This window comes from Bactrocera dorsalis, chromosome 3 (genome assembly GCF_023373825.1).
Source record: "Bactrocera dorsalis isolate Fly_Bdor chromosome 3, ASM2337382v1, whole genome shotgun sequence".
NCBI classification, from domain to species: domain Eukaryota; kingdom Metazoa; phylum Arthropoda; class Insecta; order Diptera; family Tephritidae; genus Bactrocera; species Bactrocera dorsalis.
The window spans coordinates 75453376-75472991 of record NC_064305.1 but is presented as its reverse complement, the minus strand read 5'-3'; the positions used below and the strand labels follow the sequence as shown (position 1 = coordinate 75472991).

At 33.4% G+C, this 19616-nt stretch overlaps 9 protein-coding genes across 10 annotated transcripts; 4 read left to right on the top strand and 5 right to left on the bottom strand.

Annotated features, from left to right (window-relative positions):
* Window positions 1-639: 639 nt before the first annotated feature.
* On the bottom strand, window positions 640-2389 carry LOC115066381 (uncharacterized). Its single transcript, XM_029551487.2, has 2 exons — window positions 1316-2389; window positions 640-1250 (listed from the first exon to the last, which is right to left on the bottom strand). The coding sequence occupies exons 1-2, from the start codon at window positions 2387-2389 to the stop codon at window positions 1059-1061; spliced, it is 1266 nt and encodes a 421-aa protein (XP_029407347.2). The 3' UTR covers window positions 640-1058.
* Window positions 640-4138, bottom strand: LOC115066383 (uncharacterized). The gene is made up of 2 exons (XM_029551495.2): window positions 2956-4138; window positions 640-2874 (listed from the first exon to the last, which is right to left on the bottom strand). Exons 1-2 carry the CDS (start codon window positions 4027-4029, stop codon window positions 2698-2700), a joined length of 1251 nt encoding a protein of 416 aa, XP_029407355.2. The 5' UTR covers window positions 4030-4138; the 3' UTR covers window positions 640-2697.
* Window positions 4139-4489: 351 nt separating this feature from the next.
* LOC105229124 (deoxyribodipyrimidine photo-lyase) lies at window positions 4490-6603 on the top strand. The gene is made up of 3 exons (XM_011209217.4): window positions 4490-5598; window positions 5732-6166; window positions 6223-6603. Exons 1-3 carry the CDS (start codon window positions 4605-4607, stop codon window positions 6378-6380), a joined length of 1587 nt encoding a protein of 528 aa, XP_011207519.3. The 5' UTR covers window positions 4490-4604; the 3' UTR covers window positions 6381-6603.
* Window positions 6604-6723: 120 nt separating this feature from the next.
* Window positions 6724-10367, top strand: LOC105229125 (deoxyribodipyrimidine photo-lyase). The gene is made up of 3 exons (XM_011209218.4): window positions 6724-9414; window positions 9468-9902; window positions 9965-10367. The coding sequence occupies exons 1-3, from the start codon at window positions 8448-8450 to the stop codon at window positions 10117-10119; spliced, it is 1557 nt and encodes a 518-aa protein (XP_011207520.2). The 5' UTR covers window positions 6724-8447; the 3' UTR covers window positions 10120-10367.
* A 220-nt stretch (window positions 10368-10587) lies between these two features.
* LOC105229126 (proteasome subunit alpha type-6) lies at window positions 10588-11932 on the bottom strand. Its single transcript, XM_011209219.4, has 5 exons — window positions 11794-11932; window positions 11590-11697; window positions 11349-11525; window positions 11127-11282; window positions 10588-11059 (listed from the first exon to the last, which is right to left on the bottom strand). The coding sequence occupies exons 2-5, from the start codon at window positions 11663-11665 to the stop codon at window positions 10734-10736; spliced, it is 735 nt and encodes a 244-aa protein (XP_011207521.1). The 5' UTR covers window positions 11666-11697; window positions 11794-11932; the 3' UTR covers window positions 10588-10733.
* Window positions 11933-12101: 169 nt separating this feature from the next.
* On the bottom strand, window positions 12102-13382 carry LOC105229130 (hydroxysteroid dehydrogenase-like protein 2). The gene is made up of 4 exons (XM_011209225.4): window positions 13226-13382; window positions 13008-13171; window positions 12691-12904; window positions 12102-12634 (listed from the first exon to the last, which is right to left on the bottom strand). Exons 1-4 carry the CDS (start codon window positions 13237-13239, stop codon window positions 12166-12168), a joined length of 861 nt encoding a protein of 286 aa, XP_011207527.2. The 5' UTR covers window positions 13240-13382; the 3' UTR covers window positions 12102-12165.
* Window positions 13383-13558: 176 nt separating this feature from the next.
* LOC105229128 (hydroxysteroid dehydrogenase-like protein 2) lies at window positions 13559-14837 on the bottom strand. Its single transcript, XM_011209223.4, has 4 exons — window positions 14673-14837; window positions 14439-14602; window positions 14172-14385; window positions 13559-14111 (listed from the first exon to the last, which is right to left on the bottom strand). The coding sequence occupies exons 1-4, from the start codon at window positions 14684-14686 to the stop codon at window positions 13646-13648; spliced, it is 858 nt and encodes a 285-aa protein (XP_011207525.2). The 5' UTR covers window positions 14687-14837; the 3' UTR covers window positions 13559-13645.
* A 117-nt stretch (window positions 14838-14954) lies between these two features.
* On the top strand, window positions 14955-19515 carry LOC105229129 (ubiquitin-like-conjugating enzyme ATG10). Of its 2 annotated transcripts, none has more exons than XM_049453477.1 (4): window positions 14955-15091; window positions 17727-17909; window positions 17972-18191; window positions 18247-19515. In XM_049453477.1, exons 2-4 carry the CDS (start codon window positions 17808-17810, stop codon window positions 18552-18554), a joined length of 630 nt encoding a protein of 209 aa, XP_049309434.1. In that variant the 5' UTR covers window positions 14955-15091; window positions 17727-17807; the 3' UTR covers window positions 18555-19515. The 2 variants fall into 2 exon arrangements, with proteins under 2 accessions (XP_049309434.1, XP_049309435.1); XM_049453478.1 differs by lacking the exon at window positions 14955-15091 and adding an exon at window positions 17651-17665.
* Window positions 15190-17374, top strand: LOC105229127 (uncharacterized). Its single transcript, XM_011209220.4, has 4 exons — window positions 15190-15498; window positions 15575-15731; window positions 15827-16286; window positions 16353-17374. The coding sequence occupies exons 1-4, from the start codon at window positions 15428-15430 to the stop codon at window positions 16862-16864; spliced, it is 1200 nt and encodes a 399-aa protein (XP_011207522.2). The 5' UTR covers window positions 15190-15427; the 3' UTR covers window positions 16865-17374.
* Window positions 19516-19616: the final 101 nt, after the last annotated feature.

Below are 19616 nucleotides of genomic sequence, written 5' to 3'. Positions count from 1 at the left end.
CAATTTTTGTGTTTACAGCAAATTATATATGTATATATTTTAATTATAACTGTAGAGCAATTAAAGCCAAAAAAATACTATGCTCGGGGCAAAATATTGTTAATTAAATTTAATTTTAACTTCTATAACATAAAATGTTACTACATCCTTTGATTTTACAACTTCTTGAATCCAATATTTACTTTTACACTCTTTTAACCCGTTCACATACCTACTACCTTGCAACCTTATTAAATTCCATTACAAATCTATTTATATACACATATATTTGTATTAAGCGGCTTACAAGCAAATACATATATAAAGGGCATATAAACTGTTTCAGTCTTCAAATTGTCATATATACAATACCGCACATATAGCAACAAAAGAATAACGAAACAACAAACAAATTATATATAAAAAAAATCCAATTTAATGTTTGAAAAACCATTGTAAATCTAGTTCAAATAAAATGCAAAAGTATCATTTAGTATCAGTTACAATTACAGTAAAATGTATGTATGTATGTACATGTGAAGAGTATATAAAACGCGCATATGTCTTGTATATCAAATGATATGTATTTATTTATGTGAAAATTATATAATATGTAATTTTTAACTCCAGTCAAATACAAAGTAGTCAAACTTATTACCTAAAAACAAAACAAAAAATAAATGAACAACAACAAAGAAAATCGTATAATCGAAATTTGAAATGTATTGTAATGTACTTATAAAACAAATTCAATTGCGAAAATATATATACAAACAACTATATACAAAATGATGCAAGTTCTGCTCATTTTCTTTTAGGTTATGTGTTATTATTCGTCATTATGCTCTGAACAGAGTATAGTAAGTTTGCCACTAAATCTATAACAACTAGAAAGCGTGATCGACCTGAAGTAATTTCGAGGAGTGGTGATGTGTTTACAGTCCTTGGCCGCTTAATAAACCGGGTCTGTTTCGGTTATTTAGACCCGACTGTCGGGAAAGCACCTGGGTATTTTTTTTTTTTTAACAAACATTTAACCGTTTTATTGAAATTTTAAATTTTTAAATTGTCCATAAAAATTACTTTATCGAATTGAATTGGCTCAAATCGCGTATGAACATCATATCGAATGGATCTAAGCAAGCCAGCATAAATCCACAGAGTACTGGTATTAAAATGGTCCAGACTTGTAGGTAGCATAACTGCTCTACAAAGTGGTGTAGATGCAATGTATAAGATTTCGATTGAGGAGTAGATAAATAAATACCATGCTGGAAGTATATTATAAATAAGCATTGTCATAATAAGTCAAAAACATGGACATTTTAACACCAACCTCCCTTAAAGCGACCCTCCTTCCTCTATAGGACATCTCGTTGTGTAAGTTAATAACCGTTAAATATAGTAAATGTTGTGTTTGAAGATCCAGACGACGCAGTTCATTTAGCATGAAAACCATTAAGAAAATGTCTAGCAAACTTTCAGCGACAGCGGTATATAACCAAATTAATTTGACATCGGCCAAAGTATTATAATGATTTTGATAATGCCACAGATATGAGCATTCGCCAACAATTAGGAATGTCTTAATAGCCACCAAACGGGGCAGCCAAATGAAAGCTTTTGCAAAACGATTTTGGAAAGTTTTTAAGTCGCTCAAAAATACAATGAACTTAAATATATATTTGTTTTTGCACGCATCACATGCCACGTACATATCCAATTGTGCATTCGCTTTGTAATGCAGTTGGCACAACGTCAATAGCACAGTTTGATACATCAGTGGGATGGGAGCGTAGAAAACCCCATTGAAGAAATCTCTCAATGAAGAATATATATCATTGAAAGTAAAAGCCAACAACAGATTGTTTAGCAAATTCCCAATTATCACCAGAAATTGTAGATGGAATAATAGACTACATTGCGGCGGCAACTTGCTGCAATCGATATCGAAATGAATGGTCAACCTTCGACAGAGTCTTAGCAGCTCGTTTAGCAGTTTTATGAAAGCTCTTTTACTCTGTTTATTCCACCAGCAGAACAATACACAAAACGTTATACAATATTTAATCGCACTCGTAGTCATAACTAGTTTAAATACACGCTCCAGTGGAATTCGACCCACACAATTCATTTTGTCCAATTCATTTGGATAATATTTTCGAAAAATACTAATCCCAGAACCGGCCACAATCGTAAAGAGAGACTCCACAAATATTATGAATATGAATATTCTTCGTGCTATGCGTTGATAATGATTGATGCGACTATTTTTAACCGTTACATTTTTGCTATTATAATGAAGGGAATGGATATTAATTAAAGCCGAAGTGATATCCAATGTGTATAGACGTATTTTGAAAACAGTGAGATGCTTTTTAACTGTGTTTTTAATTAAATTTAAATCCATTGTTAGAGCAGCGAAATAGAGTTCAGTCTATGGCGTGTGTTTTACTCGAAATAATACGTGCATGCTATTTGTTGGGTTAGTCGGAAAGTTATTACTATGCGTAAAGTAATTTATAGCAGCTAAACCTCATTGCGTATAATAGAATGGCATTAGCTCATAATTAGCTACGAATACCATTAGTTAAGAAATGTAATAATTATATATGTATGTATGTACATATGTATGTATGTATTTGCATATAAGTATTATCGAATAATTTCCAGAAAATAAAAGAAAAAAGGTAAAATATATATGTACATATCTTCAATTTATTGACTTAAACTACGTATAAATCTAAAATTGATTGGATTTATGCATGTTATAAAGAATCCAAAAAGAAATGGCCACCAAATAGACCAGATAAGAAGGCAATTCATGCGTTGTAGATTTGGATAAAGATATAAAGTATAAGGTTTAAAATGATGAGACGATAAGTATTCATCGAGCTAGAAATATATAAACATACATATACATCTATTAATTCATCATCAAGCATTAATTTTGTATAATGAAATAAAAAACCAAACCTCTTTGATTGTGCCGCTTTGTTCGGGAGTTGCTTCGTATTGCCTAATAACCGTCATGAATAATAGTTGGTGTGCGCAATGATCCAATTGCCGCAGTTCACTCAGCATAAAAACCAATAGGAAAATATCCAGCCAGTATAAAGCGGCACCACTATATAACCAAATTAACCTAATGTCGGACATAGCATTATGTTGTCTGATATAATTCCAAAAGAAAAAGCTTTCGGAAATTATTAAGAAAGCCTTCATAACAACTATTGATGGCAGCCACCAAAAGTTTTTGGCAAAATTACGTTGACAATTTTTTAAACGTCTCAGCATTGTAATGAAATGCAATACATCTTTGCAATTAAAATCTTTACGTGCCATGCGCTTCGCAAAATTTTTATTAAGTTTATCATGGATATTCCATTGAATTAACAGCACAATTTGATACATAAGGTAGAGCGAAACATAGTAAGAATCATAGATAAAATCCATAATAATACTGAGCACATCCTCGAACTTATAAAGCACCCGCATATTGTTCAATAAATTCCAAATTATTAACAGGAATTGCAGATGAAAGAGGATATTGCAATATGGCGGTAAATTATTAAAATCGATTGCGATATTACGTTTGCTCAATTTTTGGAGTATTTTTAGCACATCATTTAGCAAGATTATTATTAACTTTTTGTTGTTATTCTTCAACCAATGTGACAAAGGAAAAGAAACAATTAATAATTTTAAAAAGATAATCGGGACTCCTAATTTTACGATGTATTCAAATTCTCTTGCATAGCCATATTTATCTAAAGACTGCGCATATTTTGGCATCACTATGCGCAAAGTGGTAAAGAAACATGCTATGCAAATGTAAGTTAAAATATATAATAGCATAAAGTAAATTAATACTTTTCGTACTATGCGCAGACGATGATTTATGCGATTCCTTTTCACAATCACGGTTTTACCATCGTAGTGAATATTAAAAATGTTTACGAACACCAATATTAGATCCAATGCAATTGTACGTATTTTGAAAGCTGTTAAATAGTTCTTAATTTTTTTTAATTCATTACTGAAATTCATTTCGGAATTAACGAAACAACTTGCGTATATAACAGAGATATTATCCGTCGAACAGTTAAGTGTAACAACTTGAGTCGGGTTATATTCTATGTTTGTTGGAGGAGCTTTGTACTTGATCTGATTGCAAATGACTTTCATACCGTGGTATATATGTATAAATAAATGAATTTAAGCCGATTGCTTACATTGGCTTTTATTGCAGCTCATTATTTTATAATTCCACATTCATTAAATGTAACAGCTGTAAGTTATTGTGAGTTTATGTAATCATTAACAACACATAATTTAATCAAAAAACGTTGGTGGTATTACCCATACCTACATACAAATGTACATACATATTCAATTTTTGAATTTTGCTGGAATTTCAAATTGGAAATATCGATAAGTATTATGTCCGATTTAAATCAATTTAAAACGTTAAATTTAGAAAATCGATAGCATATTCCCGATAATCAAAACAACTAATTTCTCCTCTCTAAAACTAAAATGCAATAATTGCATTCCCTCTGGCAAATAAACAAATTGCTTCAAACATAAAGTGTTCTCCTCTTGAAACCAAGTATATAAGTAAAATGAAGCGTTCTAACAACGCAACTAATGCGGTAACAAAGCCCAAGAAAACCAAATCTGCTGCTTCTAGTGGAGTTGATACGAATAATGAGAGTATTTCAGCAGTTGGTATTAATGAAAAGGCATCATCCACTACAATTTCAGTGCAATCTTTACAACAACGCCGTTTAGCAACAGCTGAAAGCATTGCTGAATTTAGTTTTAACAAAAAACGTGTACGCGTACTTAATTCCGTCGAGGAAGTGTCTGAATCGCGCAGTGGTGGTGTATTGTATTGGATGTCGCGTGAAGCGCGCGTTCAGGACAATTGGGCTTTCTTATACAGTCAACGTTTGGCTCTAAAACTGAAATTACCACTTTTAGTCACATTTTGCCTGGTACCAAAGTATTTAAATGCCACATTGCGTCAATATAAGTTTTTAATCGGAGGCTTAAAAGAAGTGGAGCGAGAATGTCGGGAACTGAGTATACCCTTACATTTATGTTTGGGCTCGCCTAAAGATCGTTTACCAGAGTTAATAAATAAATACAAAATTAGTGCACTAGTGTGTGATATTACACCACTTCGTGTTCCACAGCAGTGGGTTGAAGAAGTAAAGGAAAAGCTACCCATTGGGGTTCCCTTTATACAGGTGGATGCACATAATGTGGTGCCATTATGGGTAGCCTCCGACAAACAAGAGTATGGTGCGCGCACTATACGTGGAAAAATTAATTTGAAACTACCAGAGTTTCTTACAGAATTTCCACCCGTTATAAAACATCCCCACAATAAGAACATAATTTCAAGTTACGAACCAGTAAATTGGCAAGAAGCTGAGGCAGCTTTAGAATGCGATCGTTCAGTAGATGAAGTTGATTGGGCTCAGCCAGGCTATACAGCTGCATGCGCACAATTGCAGAGCTTTTGTACACAACGTTTACGAATTTTTAATGAGAAGCGAAACGATCCCACTATAAACGCGTTATCCGGACTTTCACCGTGGTTTCATTTTGGTAAATAAATATTATATTAGCTTAAACTATATTAGATAGTTATTATAATTTTTCAAAATCTATTACATTGGAAGGAAGGTGGTATTGCTATTTGCAATTGATTCTTATACCTTTTTCTATTGTTCTTATTTAGGTCATATTTCTGTTCAACGCTGTGTTCTCGAAGTATTGAGACTAAAATCGAAATATAAAGCATCGGTGGAAGCCTTTTGCGAAGAAGCTATAGTAAGACGTGAATTAGCAGATAATTTCTGCTATTATAATGAACATTACGACAGTCTAAAAGGATTACATGCTTGGGCAGCTAAAACCTTAGAAGACCATCGTAAAGATAAGCGCTCACCTGCTTACACTTTGGCAGAGTTTGAGCAAGCTCGTACCCACGATGATCTATGGAACGCAGCACAGCTGCAGTTGTTACGCGAAGGCAAAATACATGGTTTCCTGCGTATGTATTGGGCAAAAAAGATACTGGAGTGGTCTTCTACGCCTGATGCTGCTTTAGAAACTGCAATTTTTTTGAATGATAAATATAGTTTAGATGGTTTAGATCCAAACGGATATGTTGGTGAGTTCAAAGATTGGTAACAGGAGATTTCAAGTAAAACAACAATAAATTTACAGGTTGTATGTGGTCGATTGGGGGCGTGCATGATCAAGGATGGGCGGAACGACCAATTTTTGGAAAAATACGTTACATGAATTATAAAGGATGTCAGCGTAAATTTAACGTTGCAGCTTTTGTGGCTCGTTATGGTAGCAAAGTACATGATTCTAAATAACCGATTTTATTGTTTTTATATACGTACATATACTAAATTGAAATTAGAAAATCTCACTGGATAATCATAAGAATTACATATGTACCTTAATCGTTAATAGAAAAATTAAACGTATTTTCGTACTTTTATTACATATACATATGTATGTATAAGTGTGCATATAAGCGTATTTTTCACTTGTAACTTTAAAGTTATTTACCACAAATAAAGGATAGAGGAAATAGATATTTGTTTTATATTTCATATGATAGTTAATTCAAACTGAATTAACAGTGTGGATCGTTATTGCATAATTGTGCCGGAAACGGCAACTACTAAACTACTCGTATTAGGAATAGCTTTTATGATACGAGTAGCTGTTGTAAATATGAATTTTAAAAAACTTTTTAAATAATACTATTACAAAATAAATAATTTAACTGCACACTTACCGAAAGGGGTTTCCTATATATTAATAAATCCTCTAAAAATTTACTTTTCGATGTAACTGTTAGGCTCACACATATTTTATAACATTTTTTTAACATGCACACAAGTAGATAATAGGAATTTCTTTATGTATGTATTTAAAAGCTTATGTTGAAAACTTCCAAATACGTATTTATACACTCACAATTACTACATTTTTATTTTAATCACAAATACGTATTTATTCACTCACAATAACTACACTTTCATTTTGCCTAATATTTCAATCTATAACTTTAATTTAAAATTTAAGCTTTCTCAAGATTAATTTTGCCAATCCGCCATTTTGTGAATCATGTACGCTTTAACATTACTACATAATCCAGATATTCCACTTGTAGAAATAACGCCATTTTATGCCTTCATTGGAATTAAGTCCTGTTCGTGCATTGGAATTTTCCTATGCAATTTTTTAAAAAATAGTTGCAAATTTATACATAAAAGGATGTACAGAATATAATCTTTAAACATAAATCATTAATCACTGAATAAAACCGCCCGGAAATCCATTACGCGTCCGTTTCGTTTTTCAATAAATCGGAACTAAAATTTCTAAAGATGGGTGTTTCATTAGTCTGAAATTGAACCGGCTCGTAACTAATTTCGATTTTTATATGACCAAACAACTATTTATAATTTTTAGCAAAATTGGCATTAAATTTGTAAAGCGGAGTTTGTAAGCTTCATATTTTTATTTCTATAACGTTTGAAAATATTTGTAAATACGTTTAAAAATATTCCTAAAGATGTATAAAATATCGATAACAGTTTTACGATAAAAAAAAAATTCCATATACATATATGGGATATTATAGTGAATGAATAAATTTTCGATTCTTAACGGAAACATAGCATTCTTAATGGAAAGATAACATATAAGTTTTCAAATACATATGTACATACGTGCAACCAAACCAATATAATACATATTTTAAATGCGAACTTACCGGGAGCGATTTCCTTTAATTAGAAACTCTCATTTTGCTCTTGTGGAATATAAATTATTAAATTTGTAAGAATTTAACTTCAGCTCAGAGTCTCACGGATGTAAATTTTATGGAATCACTTTTATATGAATGTAACATTAATTATTCTGATAATTTTATATTAAACAATTAACCCAAACACTGATAAATTGATTAAAATACCGAATCACGTCACACAGCGGAAACGGAAATACTCGTTCTTATATTCCGACCCGAAAGCTTTTTGCAAACGATTATTTTGCTCAACGAAGTTTTTTAAGGGTTGAATAACGGTGACTAATATAATTTATATAACCCATCTACAAATTGTAATTTTGATGTTTTATTGTTAAGAAATATTAAATTAAGATAATTGTGCTATATTTGAGGTTTTCATCGCAAAGCTTTTATACTTATCAGGTTCCATTATCAATAGAACCAAAAAATTTATTTCGATAACGTTTAATGAACACAATCGATATATTATGATATCTAATAAGTATTTTACATGGTTGTGAAATATGAAAGCGCGCATTTGAACAAGATTTTGTAAAAACAATTCAAATGGTGGAACGAATAATCAATTAAATAAAAGTTGAATCATCATCCACTGCACTCGGCTTTTATAATAGGAATGAAGCGGTCGAAGGAAAAATATAATTTACGCAGTAAAGCTGAGTCTCCAAGTTCCAGTGAAGAGGAGGACATATCAGGACCTTCCACTGATATATCGCCACAACTTGCCATTTCCAAGCACTCACTCATGCAAAGGCGCTTCTCCACAGCAAACAGTATATCTGAGTTTCCTTTTAACAAGAAACGCGTTCGTGTACTAAGTTCCGAGGATAAAGTAAGTGAAGTCCACTTCGGCGGTATACTCTATTGGATGTCGCGTGATGCGCGGGTGCAAGATAATTGGGCATTGTTATTTGCACAACGTTTAGCCTTGAAATTTGAACTTCCACTTTTAATTATATTTTGTATCACACCGCAAGATGCTAATATTACAAAGCGGCAATATGAATTCTTATTGAGTGGTTTAGAAGAACTAGAACACGAACTACATGAGCTATCAATTCCTTTGCACTTATGCTTTGGATCAACAGCCTGTTGTTTAACAGAATTTGTACGCTTGCATGAAATATCCGCTGTAGTTTGCGATTTTTCGCCCTTACGTGAGCACCAACAATGCGTAGAAGAAATCAAATTAGTTTTACCTGTGGACATACCATTTACCCAGGTTGATGCACACAATATAGTGCCTTTATGGATAACTTCCCATAAACAGGAGTTTGTGCCTTTTTATATGCGTCGTAGGATTTACCCAATATTGGATGAATATCTCACAGAATTTCCGCCAGTAATAAAACATCCGCATAATAAGAATATTTTCAATATCAAACGTGCAGATTGGAAGAAAGCCCGAAATTGGTTTGATGGTGATTGCGCAGTGGGTGTTGTAAAGTGGGCAAAATCGGGTTATACCGCGGCATGTGAGCAATTGCAGAGCTTTTGTATGAAACGTTTACCCATTTATGGCGAAAAACGTGATGACCCAACAGTGAATGCATTATCAGGGTTATCACCATGGATTCGCTTTGGTAATTTTTTTTATTTCATTAAATTTATAAATATGTACATATTTTAATATTAGGCCAAATTTCCGCCCAACGCTGTGTTCTGGAAGTAAGGCGATACTCATCTAAATGCCAAAAATCTGTGGAAGCCTTTTGCGAAGAGGCAATTATTCTTCGCGAATTGGCGGACAATTTCTGTTATTACAATAAAAACTATGACAATCTTAAGGGGATATATTCGTGGGCATTTAATACACTTGATGAACACCGTTATGACGAGCGCAATCCTTCCTATAAACTTTCAAAATTTGAACAAGCAAATACACATGATGACCTCTGGAATGCAGCTCAAATACAACTGGTTCGTGAAGGCAAAATGCACGGATTTCTTCGTAAGTATTGGGCCAAAAAGATACTGGAATGGTCCAACTCACCAGAAGCTGCGCTAGAAACTGCAATTTATTTAAACGACAAATATAGTTTAGATGGCAGAGATTCCAACGGTTATGTGGGTGAGTTTTCAACTTTTTAAATAATTCTAAAATACCCGAATATATTTTTTATCATATGTTAGGTTGCATGTTCTCAATTGGTGGTTTACATGATGGTGCCTATCGCAATAGACCAATATTCGGTAAGATCCGTTACATGAACTATAAAGGATGTCAGCGTAAATTTGATGTGACGGCCTTTGTTGCTCGTTATAATACCAAAGATGTTGTGAATTAAAAATTAAAGTTTCAATTCTTATAGAAAACATGTTTACAAGTATTAAATACATTCCAAAGCTTTACACCAACTTATACAAACAATAAAAATTTTTCAATCTCTATAGTATCCATCAGAGTTATATTTAGTTTTTGGCAAATACGCTTTACCATACTTGCAACATTTTCAAAAACTTAAATATACGATTGAAAAGGCCAGCCAGTGGTGAGCAAATATTAAATTGATGAATACTATCTACTTGAAAAAAAATCGATGGGAGAATGGATAGATTTTATGATATCTTAATCAATTTACTCAATTCATTAAAAGCGCTAATCATGGTATCTTACATTGTATCAGCCTAATTGAGTGCTGTTCTTTGGTATCTTGGTCAAAGATACTGATTGTAAAACGAATTTCGCCATTAGTCATAACAAGAAAATTTGTTAGAATGTTCTCAACTTCCTTCATTAAACTATACTTTACCGATCCATTACATTTCATTTCAAAAACTATATTTTTTTACTTTTTTAATACATTTTTATGCTATATTTTTGGCTAGTTTGCTAAAGCTTGTAGCCAAAGAAACCAAAACAAATCTTAATTCGAAAAGTAAAAAGTTTCCATTATTAAAATTAGTCCTTTTCTGCTATTTTTGTTAAATGATCTTCGATTTCTTTTTCTTCCAACACCGTAAATTCTGGATTGTCCTTGGTGACAATGCCGATTTCAATACCATTTGGTTTGAAATCTACTTGTAGAACTTGGGATAGACAAGTTATAGCCAGCTGTATGGCTTTTTCTGTCGACAGTTCACTTTTGTATTTCTTTTCCAAATAACTTCTGGCATCTTGTTGTTTTACACCGACAGCAACAGCTTTTAATCCACAATAATAACCCGCAGGATCAGTTTTATACACAGCAGGTCCCAACTCGTCGTCGTAGGCTATAAGTACCATGCCTAAAATTAAAAAAAAAATAAAAAATGTATACATATATGCTTTCAACTTTTTTTATTAGTAACTTACTGCATGCTAGAGGGCGCATTTCAGCATTTTGCGTGTACACTTGATTGACATCGGCAATACGTCTACACAGCACATCTACTGGTATATCGTAGCCGAATTTGTAACGAAAGTTTGCTGCTTCATAACGCGCTTTTTGTACTTGTGATCGACTATCAGCTAAAATGAAAATGTATATTTATATAAAACAAAAAACTCACGTTTTAATTTAATGTAACTATTTACATATGCGTCCAGTCATCACACAACCAATATTTTTGGTAATGCGGAATAGATGTGTTACAGTTCCCGGATCAATTAGTTTTTCGGCCACCTTCTTTTGAGTAGCAACTACGGCGCAATCTTTGCCTTTTAATGCTACCGATGTAAGACCTTCATGATCAATCGATTTGAAGGCGTACTCTGTTATAAAAAATATAGTAATATATCAACTACATATTTTTTGTTCGCTTTATTTGTTACTTACCCACTTGGTAGAGTCGTCCCTCAGGCGAGAAAATGGTAATATGTCTATCAAAGCCGGCTGAACTACCACGCGACATTTTTGTGGGATTTCACTGCACAGATAAAATACCTAAGAGTTTCAAAATATATATTCGTTGTATTAGTATATATTAACATTCAATTTCAAAATATTGATGCCTAATAAAATGTAAATGATGCAAATTACCTATAGAAAACAAAATTCTTCGAATGACCAGCAAATTGTTAATCTGCTTCTTCTTTTTGTCATATAATATTCACAATCGTCAAACTCAACCATCATTGCTGTCATTTCACTTATATGTGGTGATGCCATATGTAATTTTTTAATAAATAATTATTTGGTGCCTGCTAATAACTGTAACGATTAAATTACTTCATGCACCCTTTATTTCAGTTTGAAAATTATTGTAACTTCCAAGGAAACCAACACACTCGGACTTGAATGGCAAATCAAACTTAATTTGGGATCTCGTAAATTGGAAAGAATGTATGTAGAATGTATACAACATTTGTATATTTAAAAAATTATTAACTAAAGATTTGATTATTAGCATTATTACATCTTAGATTTATAATATTTATCTGGCAAAAATCCATCCAGCTCCAGCTTATCGGCGTTTACCGGATAGCAAGCATATTGCGTGAAATCTTTTACTCCAACTTCACTTAGTACTTCGTCATCGATGTAGAAGTTACCCGTGTGCTTACTAGGTTTATGAGAAAGTATTACATACGCAGCATCAGCCATTATATCAGGCTTACGCGAATATATAGCGCCTTCAGGACCACGCAACATTTCAATTGCTGCTGTGTGCACCGTTGTGCGTGGCCATAACGCATTAACTGCTACTCCGCGTTCTTTGAATTCTTCAGCCATACCCAGCACACACATTGACATACCGTATTTAGCCATCGTATAAGCCACATTTGAAGCAAACCATCTAGGAGTTAGCGTTAGTGGGGGTGAAATATTCAAAATATGGGCATGATTGCTCTTTAGCAAATAAGGTAAGCACTCCTTTGAACTGCAAAAGAAAGTGTTTAGTTAAATTTAAATTAAATGTGCTGATTTATAACTTACACCAAAAAAGTACCTCTGGCATTAATACCATTCATGAGATCGTAACGTTTCATGTCAGTTTTCAAAGTAGAAGTTAATGATATTGCACTGGCATTATTGACTAGAATATCAATGCCACCAAATTTAGCTACGGCTTGTTGCACGGCAGCTCGTACTTGCGCCTCATCGCGAACATCAACAACACATGCCAATGCTTTACCGCCCGCTTTTTCAACTATTATAATATATGTATGCATGTATGTTTATTTATATGTACATGCAAATATTTGCATAAATATAAAATCATTAGGTGGTGGTTTCCTCTGGAAACTACTCACTTTCTTCTGCGGCTGTGTAAATAGTACCCGGCAGCTTGGGATGTGGATCAGCTGTTTTGGCTGCCACTATAATATTAGCACCGTCTCGTGCAGCTTTTAGAGCGATTGCCTTACCAATTCCACGAGACGCCCCCGTAATAAATAATGTCTTACCTCGTAATGCGCTAAACTTATAAAATTATAAATATTTAAAGTGCAAAGTGTAAACATTTTTTTACCCAACGTTCTGCATATTGATTTATGTAAATAATTTCATCTACTCGCAAGCCTTCGGTGAATACAACTGATCTTATAGCTAACAAAAAAATAACACGACTAAAGTAGCTATAAACAGGTTGTTCTAAAGAGGGCAAAGTATACAGGCGAAGATAACGAAAAGAGCTTTTAAGAAAAAAAAAATTAATAAGATGTACAATCTTCTGTGAGTACTTACATACATATGTATCTTATTTATGAAGAGATTTATACCATGTACATACTATATAGAGGAGAATAAGGCAATACAAATTTATGTAAGTTTTTTTTTTCAGAAGTAGAAATATATGCACATATGTAGATATGTATATTTATCTTTATTAATTAAAACATTCCACCAAATTATTACAAATATACAAACAGATATTTTAAAATGTCTTAGCTTATAATTTCGAAATGTATTTCTCTGGTAGGAAAAAATCCGATATAAGATTGTCTGCGTTTTCGGGGAAACGAGCATATCGCTTTAAGTCTTGCACACCCTCTTCAATTAAGACTTCTTCATCAATAAAGAAGTTGCCAGTACAGGTATTTGGATTTTTACAGAGTATTGCATATGCTGCGTCAGCCATTATTTCAGGTGTGCGTGAATATTGGGAAGCTTCTGCTCCTTGTAGCATTTCAACAGCTGCAGTATAGATAGCTGTACGTGGCCATAATGCATTCACCGCTAAGCCTTGACTTCTGAACTCTTCAGCCATGCCAAGTACACACATTGACATACCATACTTGGCCATGGTATAGGCTACATGAGTACTGAACCAATGTGGTGACATGACAAGCGGTGGTGATATATTCAAAATGTGTCCATGTTTGCTTTTTAGTAGATATGGTAAACATTCCTTCGTGCTACATGAATAATAGTTTAATATTGAATATAATAAATAGTAGGATCATTTAATTATTTACACTAAAAAAGTGCCTCTTGTATTGATATTGTGCATCAAGTCGTAACGTTTCATATCCGTTTCAAGTGTGGATGTTAATGAAATTGCACTGGCATTGTTGATCAGAATATCGATACCGCCGAATTTTTCCACAGCAGCTTGAACTGCTTTGCGTACTTGCAGTTCGTCTCGGACGTCTACAATGCATGCCAGAGCCTTGCCGCCTTCATTTTCAACTGTGTATGGTGTTAACGAATTATTACATATCACATTTTAAACATTTACATACTTTCTTTTGCTGCACTGTAAATTGTGCCAGATAACTTTGGATGTGGCTCCGCTGTTTTTGCTGCTATCACAACATTGGCACCATCGCGTGCAGCCTTTAATGCTATTGCTTTTCCAATTCCTCTGGAGGCGCCGGTTATAAATACCGTCTTACCTCGCAGTGTCCTATAAATAATGGAATGGGAAACATCTTTAAGGTCAAGGTAAGGTAATTTCTACAATATATGGTACTCACCCGTTAATTCGCATTCTTTATAACAAAGATAAAAGCAAAATAAGTTTAAAATTCCTCGTGAAGTTCAATGTTCATTGGGGCACTTTTATTTGTGTTGTGAACAGAAAGAATCACAAGTGATTAGTTTTTAACGAATTTTGATTAAAAAACAATGTTAGTGTTGATGTTGTAAGCAACCGGGTACTTGGTTTTAAGCAAATCACTTGTGTATATAACCATAATGCTAACAAAAACAAAACCAACAGGGTACACGTATAAGAGGTAGCGTAGAAAGAGACTACCTGCCAAAACTATAGTACAATCAAGCGGGATAGACGTTTAATAAACAACAGGGAAATGTTATGTGTTGTAGGGTATTCATGTCGTAAGCTATAGTTTAGAAGTACTCGTCCCTAGTTAGTGTTAAACTGTTCCATGGGGTAAGTTTATTGAAAAATATTATATACATATGTCAATTACATATTACTATTAAACGTAATATTTTTATATTTTATCGATGAGTATTACTGGTTTTCTGACATTTTATGTTGGTAAATAAATTTTAATAAAGAATTAGTTGCTGTGCAACCCTGACCGCCGGCAAAAGGTTGTGTGGTATAGTTTTTCTGTTTATGTTGTCAGTGCTAAAATAAAAAATAAAAAACACATTTTTTCGCAAATACTTACCGGTCTGAATTTATGACTTTCTTCTGGTGCTAATAGTAAATGTGGTGTTATTTAAAATATTTATGTAAAAGTTGTACACGTAAAACATCATGTTGGAGAACGAAGTGTTGGCGCTGCAAAATCAATTAACCATTGCACGCAATGAAATCAACAAATTGAGGTATGATGAAATGAAATTCATATGCTAAAGTTAACCATTTTAAAATAATTTCTTTATATCTTTTGCTTGCAATTAGACAACAAGTGCGCAATTTGCAACACGTTCAAAGAAAGGATATCGATAGTGTGGCCCGTCTGCTTCGAGAATTTCGCTGCGAGGGTTGTCGTCGCCAAACTGCAGAGGAAAACACCCGCAATAGCAATGTAACACCCAAGCAAAATCAGCAATTAGATGTAAATGCAATTTGTTGGCATGAAAGTGTTGTTAAAACACTTTCCCGAGCAAATACCTATTATTGGCATTGTATCATTTTTAAAATTTATTTCAGGACTCAAATGCAGAGGCGTTAGGTGGTGTGCGTTGGCAGCAAATCGGCGTGATACGTACCGCATTTCCGGAAAAACGTGGTGTGCCCCGACAGTCGAGTGTAGGCGGTCGGTTGCGTGGCATTGTGGAGTTGAACTCCGATACTTTTACAAATCCAGAACACGCATTGGAAGGCTTAGAAGAATACTCACACATGTGGTTAATTTACCATTTTCATAAAAACAATGCACATCCGAAGGCCAAGGTCGCACCGCCGCGTTTGGGTGGTGAGCGTGTGGGTGTATTTTCCACACGTTCACCGCATCGTCCCTGCCCAATCGGTTTGTCCTTGGTGGAAATTGAAAAGGTGGAGGGAGCAACGATTACATTCTTCGGAACCGATATGGTTGATGGTACACCTTTGCTTGATATTAAACCATTTATACCGTTTTATGATTCACCAGCTTCGCCAATGGACTCTGGTAATTATCCTCATCATACATTTGTGAATAAAAAACTACTTAATATTTCTGTTTCACAATGCATAGGTCGCATTTCTGTTGGTCCATTGGAAACATTGGATTTTTATGATTCGCGTCAAGAGCCGGATGGTGAAGAATCAGAGCTTGAATTGCTTGCAGCTGGTGCTACAGGAGGAAGTAATAGTAGTAGTGATGATACTGTCGGTGGTAGCGGCGGTGGTGGTGTAGGGAATTATCATAGTTCAACACCTCCCAATTTAGTTAACCACATTTCACCGCCGTTGAGTGCTGTAAAAGTACCCAATTGGGTAGCAGGAAGTCATCGCTTAAAGGTTTGCTTTAATGAGCGTGCCGAAACCCAATTACAAGAGCTACAAGTTAATCGGCAATGCATAATAGACATTTTAGAAGCTGATCCGCGTTCTGTGTATCTGCGTACAAAATATGGTTCACAAATATTCACCTTTCAATTAAGCGAAGTAACTGTAACATGTAAATTCGATGACAAAGCCGCAATGGTAACAGTGGTGCAAATCCGTAGAACGGAGAATGTGCAAGACGAAGAGGTGGCAGAGTGAAAAAGACTTTCTTCACATAAATACATACATATAAAATTATGTAGCAATGTTGGAGGATTTTAATTTAAACACTAGTATACTTATGGTTGACAGATAGTGGAGCTAAAGCTAAATTAAAATAAAAAAAATTTAGTAGTATACGCATATACGACATGACCACCTGTGATGGTCTCACGCAATCTTCATCGCTCTTGCATATTTAGCCAAACTGCAGTTGCTACAGTGCGTATTTAAGTTAATCAATCAATCGTTGCCAACTGCAGCTATGTTAATAAAATCCTGTTTTTTAACGGTTGGCATAAATATTCCATTTTAACTGCTGTGCTTGTTTGTATTTTAAATATGCTTTCCATTTTAGTTTTAATTATATTTACGTATACGTTATAATACGCTTGGTATAGATGTTGTTTGTCTGCTTACAAAACATATCGTCTATAGAAAGAAAATATCAATGACAATTATAGCAACTATTTAAGTAAATAAATGTTGATAATATGAATTGAGAACAAATTTGAAGTTTTTTATATATTAAGTGCATGAGTATGGGGAAGTTACCGTGGCCAGTTCGTCCGAGAAGTTTACAAAAATTAGAAGAAAACGACGGATACTCTAATATATAAATATAAGTCCGTCCGTCTGCCATACAAGCTGACGGATCAAAATCAAGCTTTTGTATGGAATCTTTTGTATCTATGAAGGGTATTTTTCCTGTTTTATTCACGTTTTTAAAAAAAAACTGAAAATCGTTGATAAACAGAAACAGCTGATCGAATAGCAAGCACCCAAACAGATGGTTATAAAGTATATACTAAATATTTAAATTTATTATATTTAGTGATATTATTCAACACTTTTATTTTAGCTCTCAAAACACGCTAACAAAAACAATAAAGGCACACATTTGACATATGTACATATTTAAATCGTTTAAATAAAATTAACAATGTCAATTGTTACACTGAACTGGGAAGAGTTTCTGCAGGAAGCTACACAGTTCCAAAAGATTTCTGAGCGCCTGAATGACTCATGGACTTTATATAAGAAGGTATTATTTATGAAATTCAATACAAATATGCAAATTAAACTAAAATATGTAATGAATAATAGGACGAGCAAGAAGGCAATGCATATCTTATTTATGAACAAAAAATAATAAACACTGTTGATCAGAAAAGTTGTACTGATGTTCTGGAAGATACTAACTACTGTATAGAAGATGTGACTGCAGCGATGCCGCCAAGCAATTATTTACTTAAAATCGAATATCACATCGTTTACAGTATTTCTTACCAAGTGCCTGTTTTGTATTTTCGCATTTATCGTAACGGTTAGTACCAGCAAAATTATTGTAAATTTTATGATTAACACTATCTACCTACCAGACGGCAGCATGTTGTGTATCGAAGAAGCCTGGCGCATTTTTCGTGACTACGGCGACAATGCCAGCAATACCAATAGTGTGGATGTCCCAGTTCCACGCACCGCTGCGGATATGCTGAGTATTATGACGCAATTGGATCATCCCGTACTTGGCAAGCCATATATAGCAATACATCCCTGCCGTACGGCGGAGTTGTTGGCGCAAGCGGGTAACAGTCGTAATCGTATACTCACGTTTATCAGCTTGATGGGACCGTATGTACAATTGAATTTAAGCAATGAATATGGCAAGCAGTATACAGTGAGTTAGATATCCAAAAATGTGACACATTTCGAAAAGATGTTAAAAAATAAAAAGCGACTTACTTGAGAGGTATCTCAGGTTCAATAAAGCTGCGAATTCAATATTTTTAATTTAATTTATTTATTGTATTTCTATGTATGTATGTACGTTGTAATACATACTTAATAATTTTACATATTTTTTAACATTTACGATTACATAAAAACAATTGTAACTGTTATATAAAATTACATAAATTATTTAACTGCAAAACCACAACAAAAGCAAACAGTTTAAGTTTAGTGTTTAGGCAAATATGTAATTTCGTAGAATTGTAAGCGACAAGCTATGCCAAATCAATGTTGCAAAGTTAACATTTTCTTATTCTACATATTTTTAAGCTAATAACAAAAGCTGCAGCTAATGAGCAGTTGATATTTTAGCTATGTTTGTTAGGGTATTCTTTATTATTATTTACTTGTAATTCTATTATCGGTTTCTGTTCGCTAGAGTGCATTAAATTTCCTTTAACATTGGTATTAATATTTATATATATTTTTGTATATAATTACATTCACTAGTTTATGTATATATGTATGTAAGCAATTATTAGTATATGTATATGGAATTTGTATGGATTATTTCCCTAATTGTCATACTAGTTAATGCTACTTAAAAATAAATTGATATTTTTATCTCTCCAATGCAACTACCTACTTAATTAAAATGAAAAAAGAAGAAATTGATTAAGATAAAAACAAGAAAAAACGTTAAATACGGCTGCAGAGAGCTTTAATACCCTTCACAGCTTCTTTGGACGAAAACAAAGTTTGCAAAATTTCAGTTCGACATCTCAAAAATTGAGAGAATGTGCATACATTTTGGTCTTACAACAGATTTACATTTTTATACATACACAATTCCAAATATTTCTAATTTTTTCTTAGTTTTTGAAAGCATAAGTACTTTTGTGGGTTTCTTTAAATAAATGTTTTGGCAAAAAACACTAAATGCATAAAATTATAACAAAATGCATTCATTAACTTGTATTAATATGCTAATCTTCAAATCTCAACATGCTAAACATAC

Coding starts and splice junctions, on each gene's coding strand:
- LOC115066381 (XM_029551487.2), bottom strand. CDS start 2,389: ATGGATTTAAATTTAATTAAAAACACAGTTAAAAAGCATCTCACTGTT. Junction 1,251..1,315: donor GGAGGGTCGCTTTAAGGGAG/GTTGGTGTTAAA, acceptor ATATACTTCCAG/CATGGTATTTATTTATCTAC.
- LOC115066383 (XM_029551495.2), bottom strand. CDS start 4,029: ATGAATTTCAGTAATGAATTAAAAAAAATTAAGAACTATTTAACAGCT. Junction 2,875..2,955: donor AAAGCGGCACAATCAAAGAG/GTTTGGTTTTTT, acceptor ATATATTTCTAG/CTCGATGAATACTTATCGTC.
- LOC105229124 (XM_011209217.4), top strand. CDS start 4,605: ATGAAGCGTTCTAACAACGCAACTAATGCGGTAACAAAGCCCAAGAAA. Junction 5,599..5,731: donor TTCACCGTGGTTTCATTTTG/GTAAATAAATAT, acceptor GTTCTTATTTAG/GTCATATTTCTGTTCAACGC. Junction 6,167..6,222: donor AGATCCAAACGGATATGTTG/GTGAGTTCAAAG, acceptor ATAAATTTACAG/GTTGTATGTGGTCGATTGGG.
- LOC105229125 (XM_011209218.4), top strand. CDS start 8,448: ATGAAGCGGTCGAAGGAAAAATATAATTTACGCAGTAAAGCTGAGTCT. Junction 9,415..9,467: donor ATCACCATGGATTCGCTTTG/GTAATTTTTTTT, acceptor TTTTAATATTAG/GCCAAATTTCCGCCCAACGC. Junction 9,903..9,964: donor AGATTCCAACGGTTATGTGG/GTGAGTTTTCAA, acceptor ATCATATGTTAG/GTTGCATGTTCTCAATTGGT.
- LOC105229126 (XM_011209219.4), bottom strand. CDS start 11,665: ATGTCGCGTGGTAGTTCAGCCGGCTTTGATAGACATATTACCATTTTC. Junction 11,526..11,589: donor GGGACGACTCTACCAAGTGG/GTAAGTAACAAA, acceptor TTTTTATAACAG/AGTACGCCTTCAAATCGATT. Junction 11,283..11,348: donor TGTGATGACTGGACGCATAT/GTAAATAGTTAC, acceptor TTTTCATTTTAG/CTGATAGTCGATCACAAGTA.
- LOC105229130 (XM_011209225.4), bottom strand. Junction 12,905..13,007: donor TTACACAGCCGCAGAAGAAA/GTGAGTAGTTTC, acceptor ATATTATAATAG/TTGAAAAAGCGGGCGGTAAA. Junction 12,635..12,690: donor GCCAGAGGTACTTTTTTGGT/GTAAGTTATAAA, acceptor TTTCTTTTGCAG/TTCAAAGGAGTGCTTACCTT.
- LOC105229128 (XM_011209223.4), bottom strand. Junction 14,386..14,438: donor TTACAGTGCAGCAAAAGAAA/GTATGTAAATGT, acceptor CACCATACACAG/TTGAAAATGAAGGCGGCAAG. Junction 14,112..14,171: donor ACAAGAGGCACTTTTTTAGT/GTAAATAATTAA, acceptor TTATTCATGTAG/CACGAAGGAATGTTTACCAT.
- LOC105229127 (XM_011209220.4), top strand. CDS start 15,428: ATGTTGGAGAACGAAGTGTTGGCGCTGCAAAATCAATTAACCATTGCA. Junction 15,732..15,826: donor AGCAAAATCAGCAATTAGAT/GTAAATGCAATT, acceptor AATTTATTTCAG/GACTCAAATGCAGAGGCGTT. Junction 16,287..16,352: donor AGCTTCGCCAATGGACTCTG/GTAATTATCCTC, acceptor CACAATGCATAG/GTCGCATTTCTGTTGGTCCA.
- LOC105229129 (XM_049453477.1), top strand. CDS start 17,808: ATGTCAATTGTTACACTGAACTGGGAAGAGTTTCTGCAGGAAGCTACA. Junction 17,910..17,971: donor CATGGACTTTATATAAGAAG/GTATTATTTATG, acceptor AATGAATAATAG/GACGAGCAAGAAGGCAATGC. Junction 18,192..18,246: donor TTTTCGCATTTATCGTAACG/GTTAGTACCAGC, acceptor TCTACCTACCAG/ACGGCAGCATGTTGTGTATC.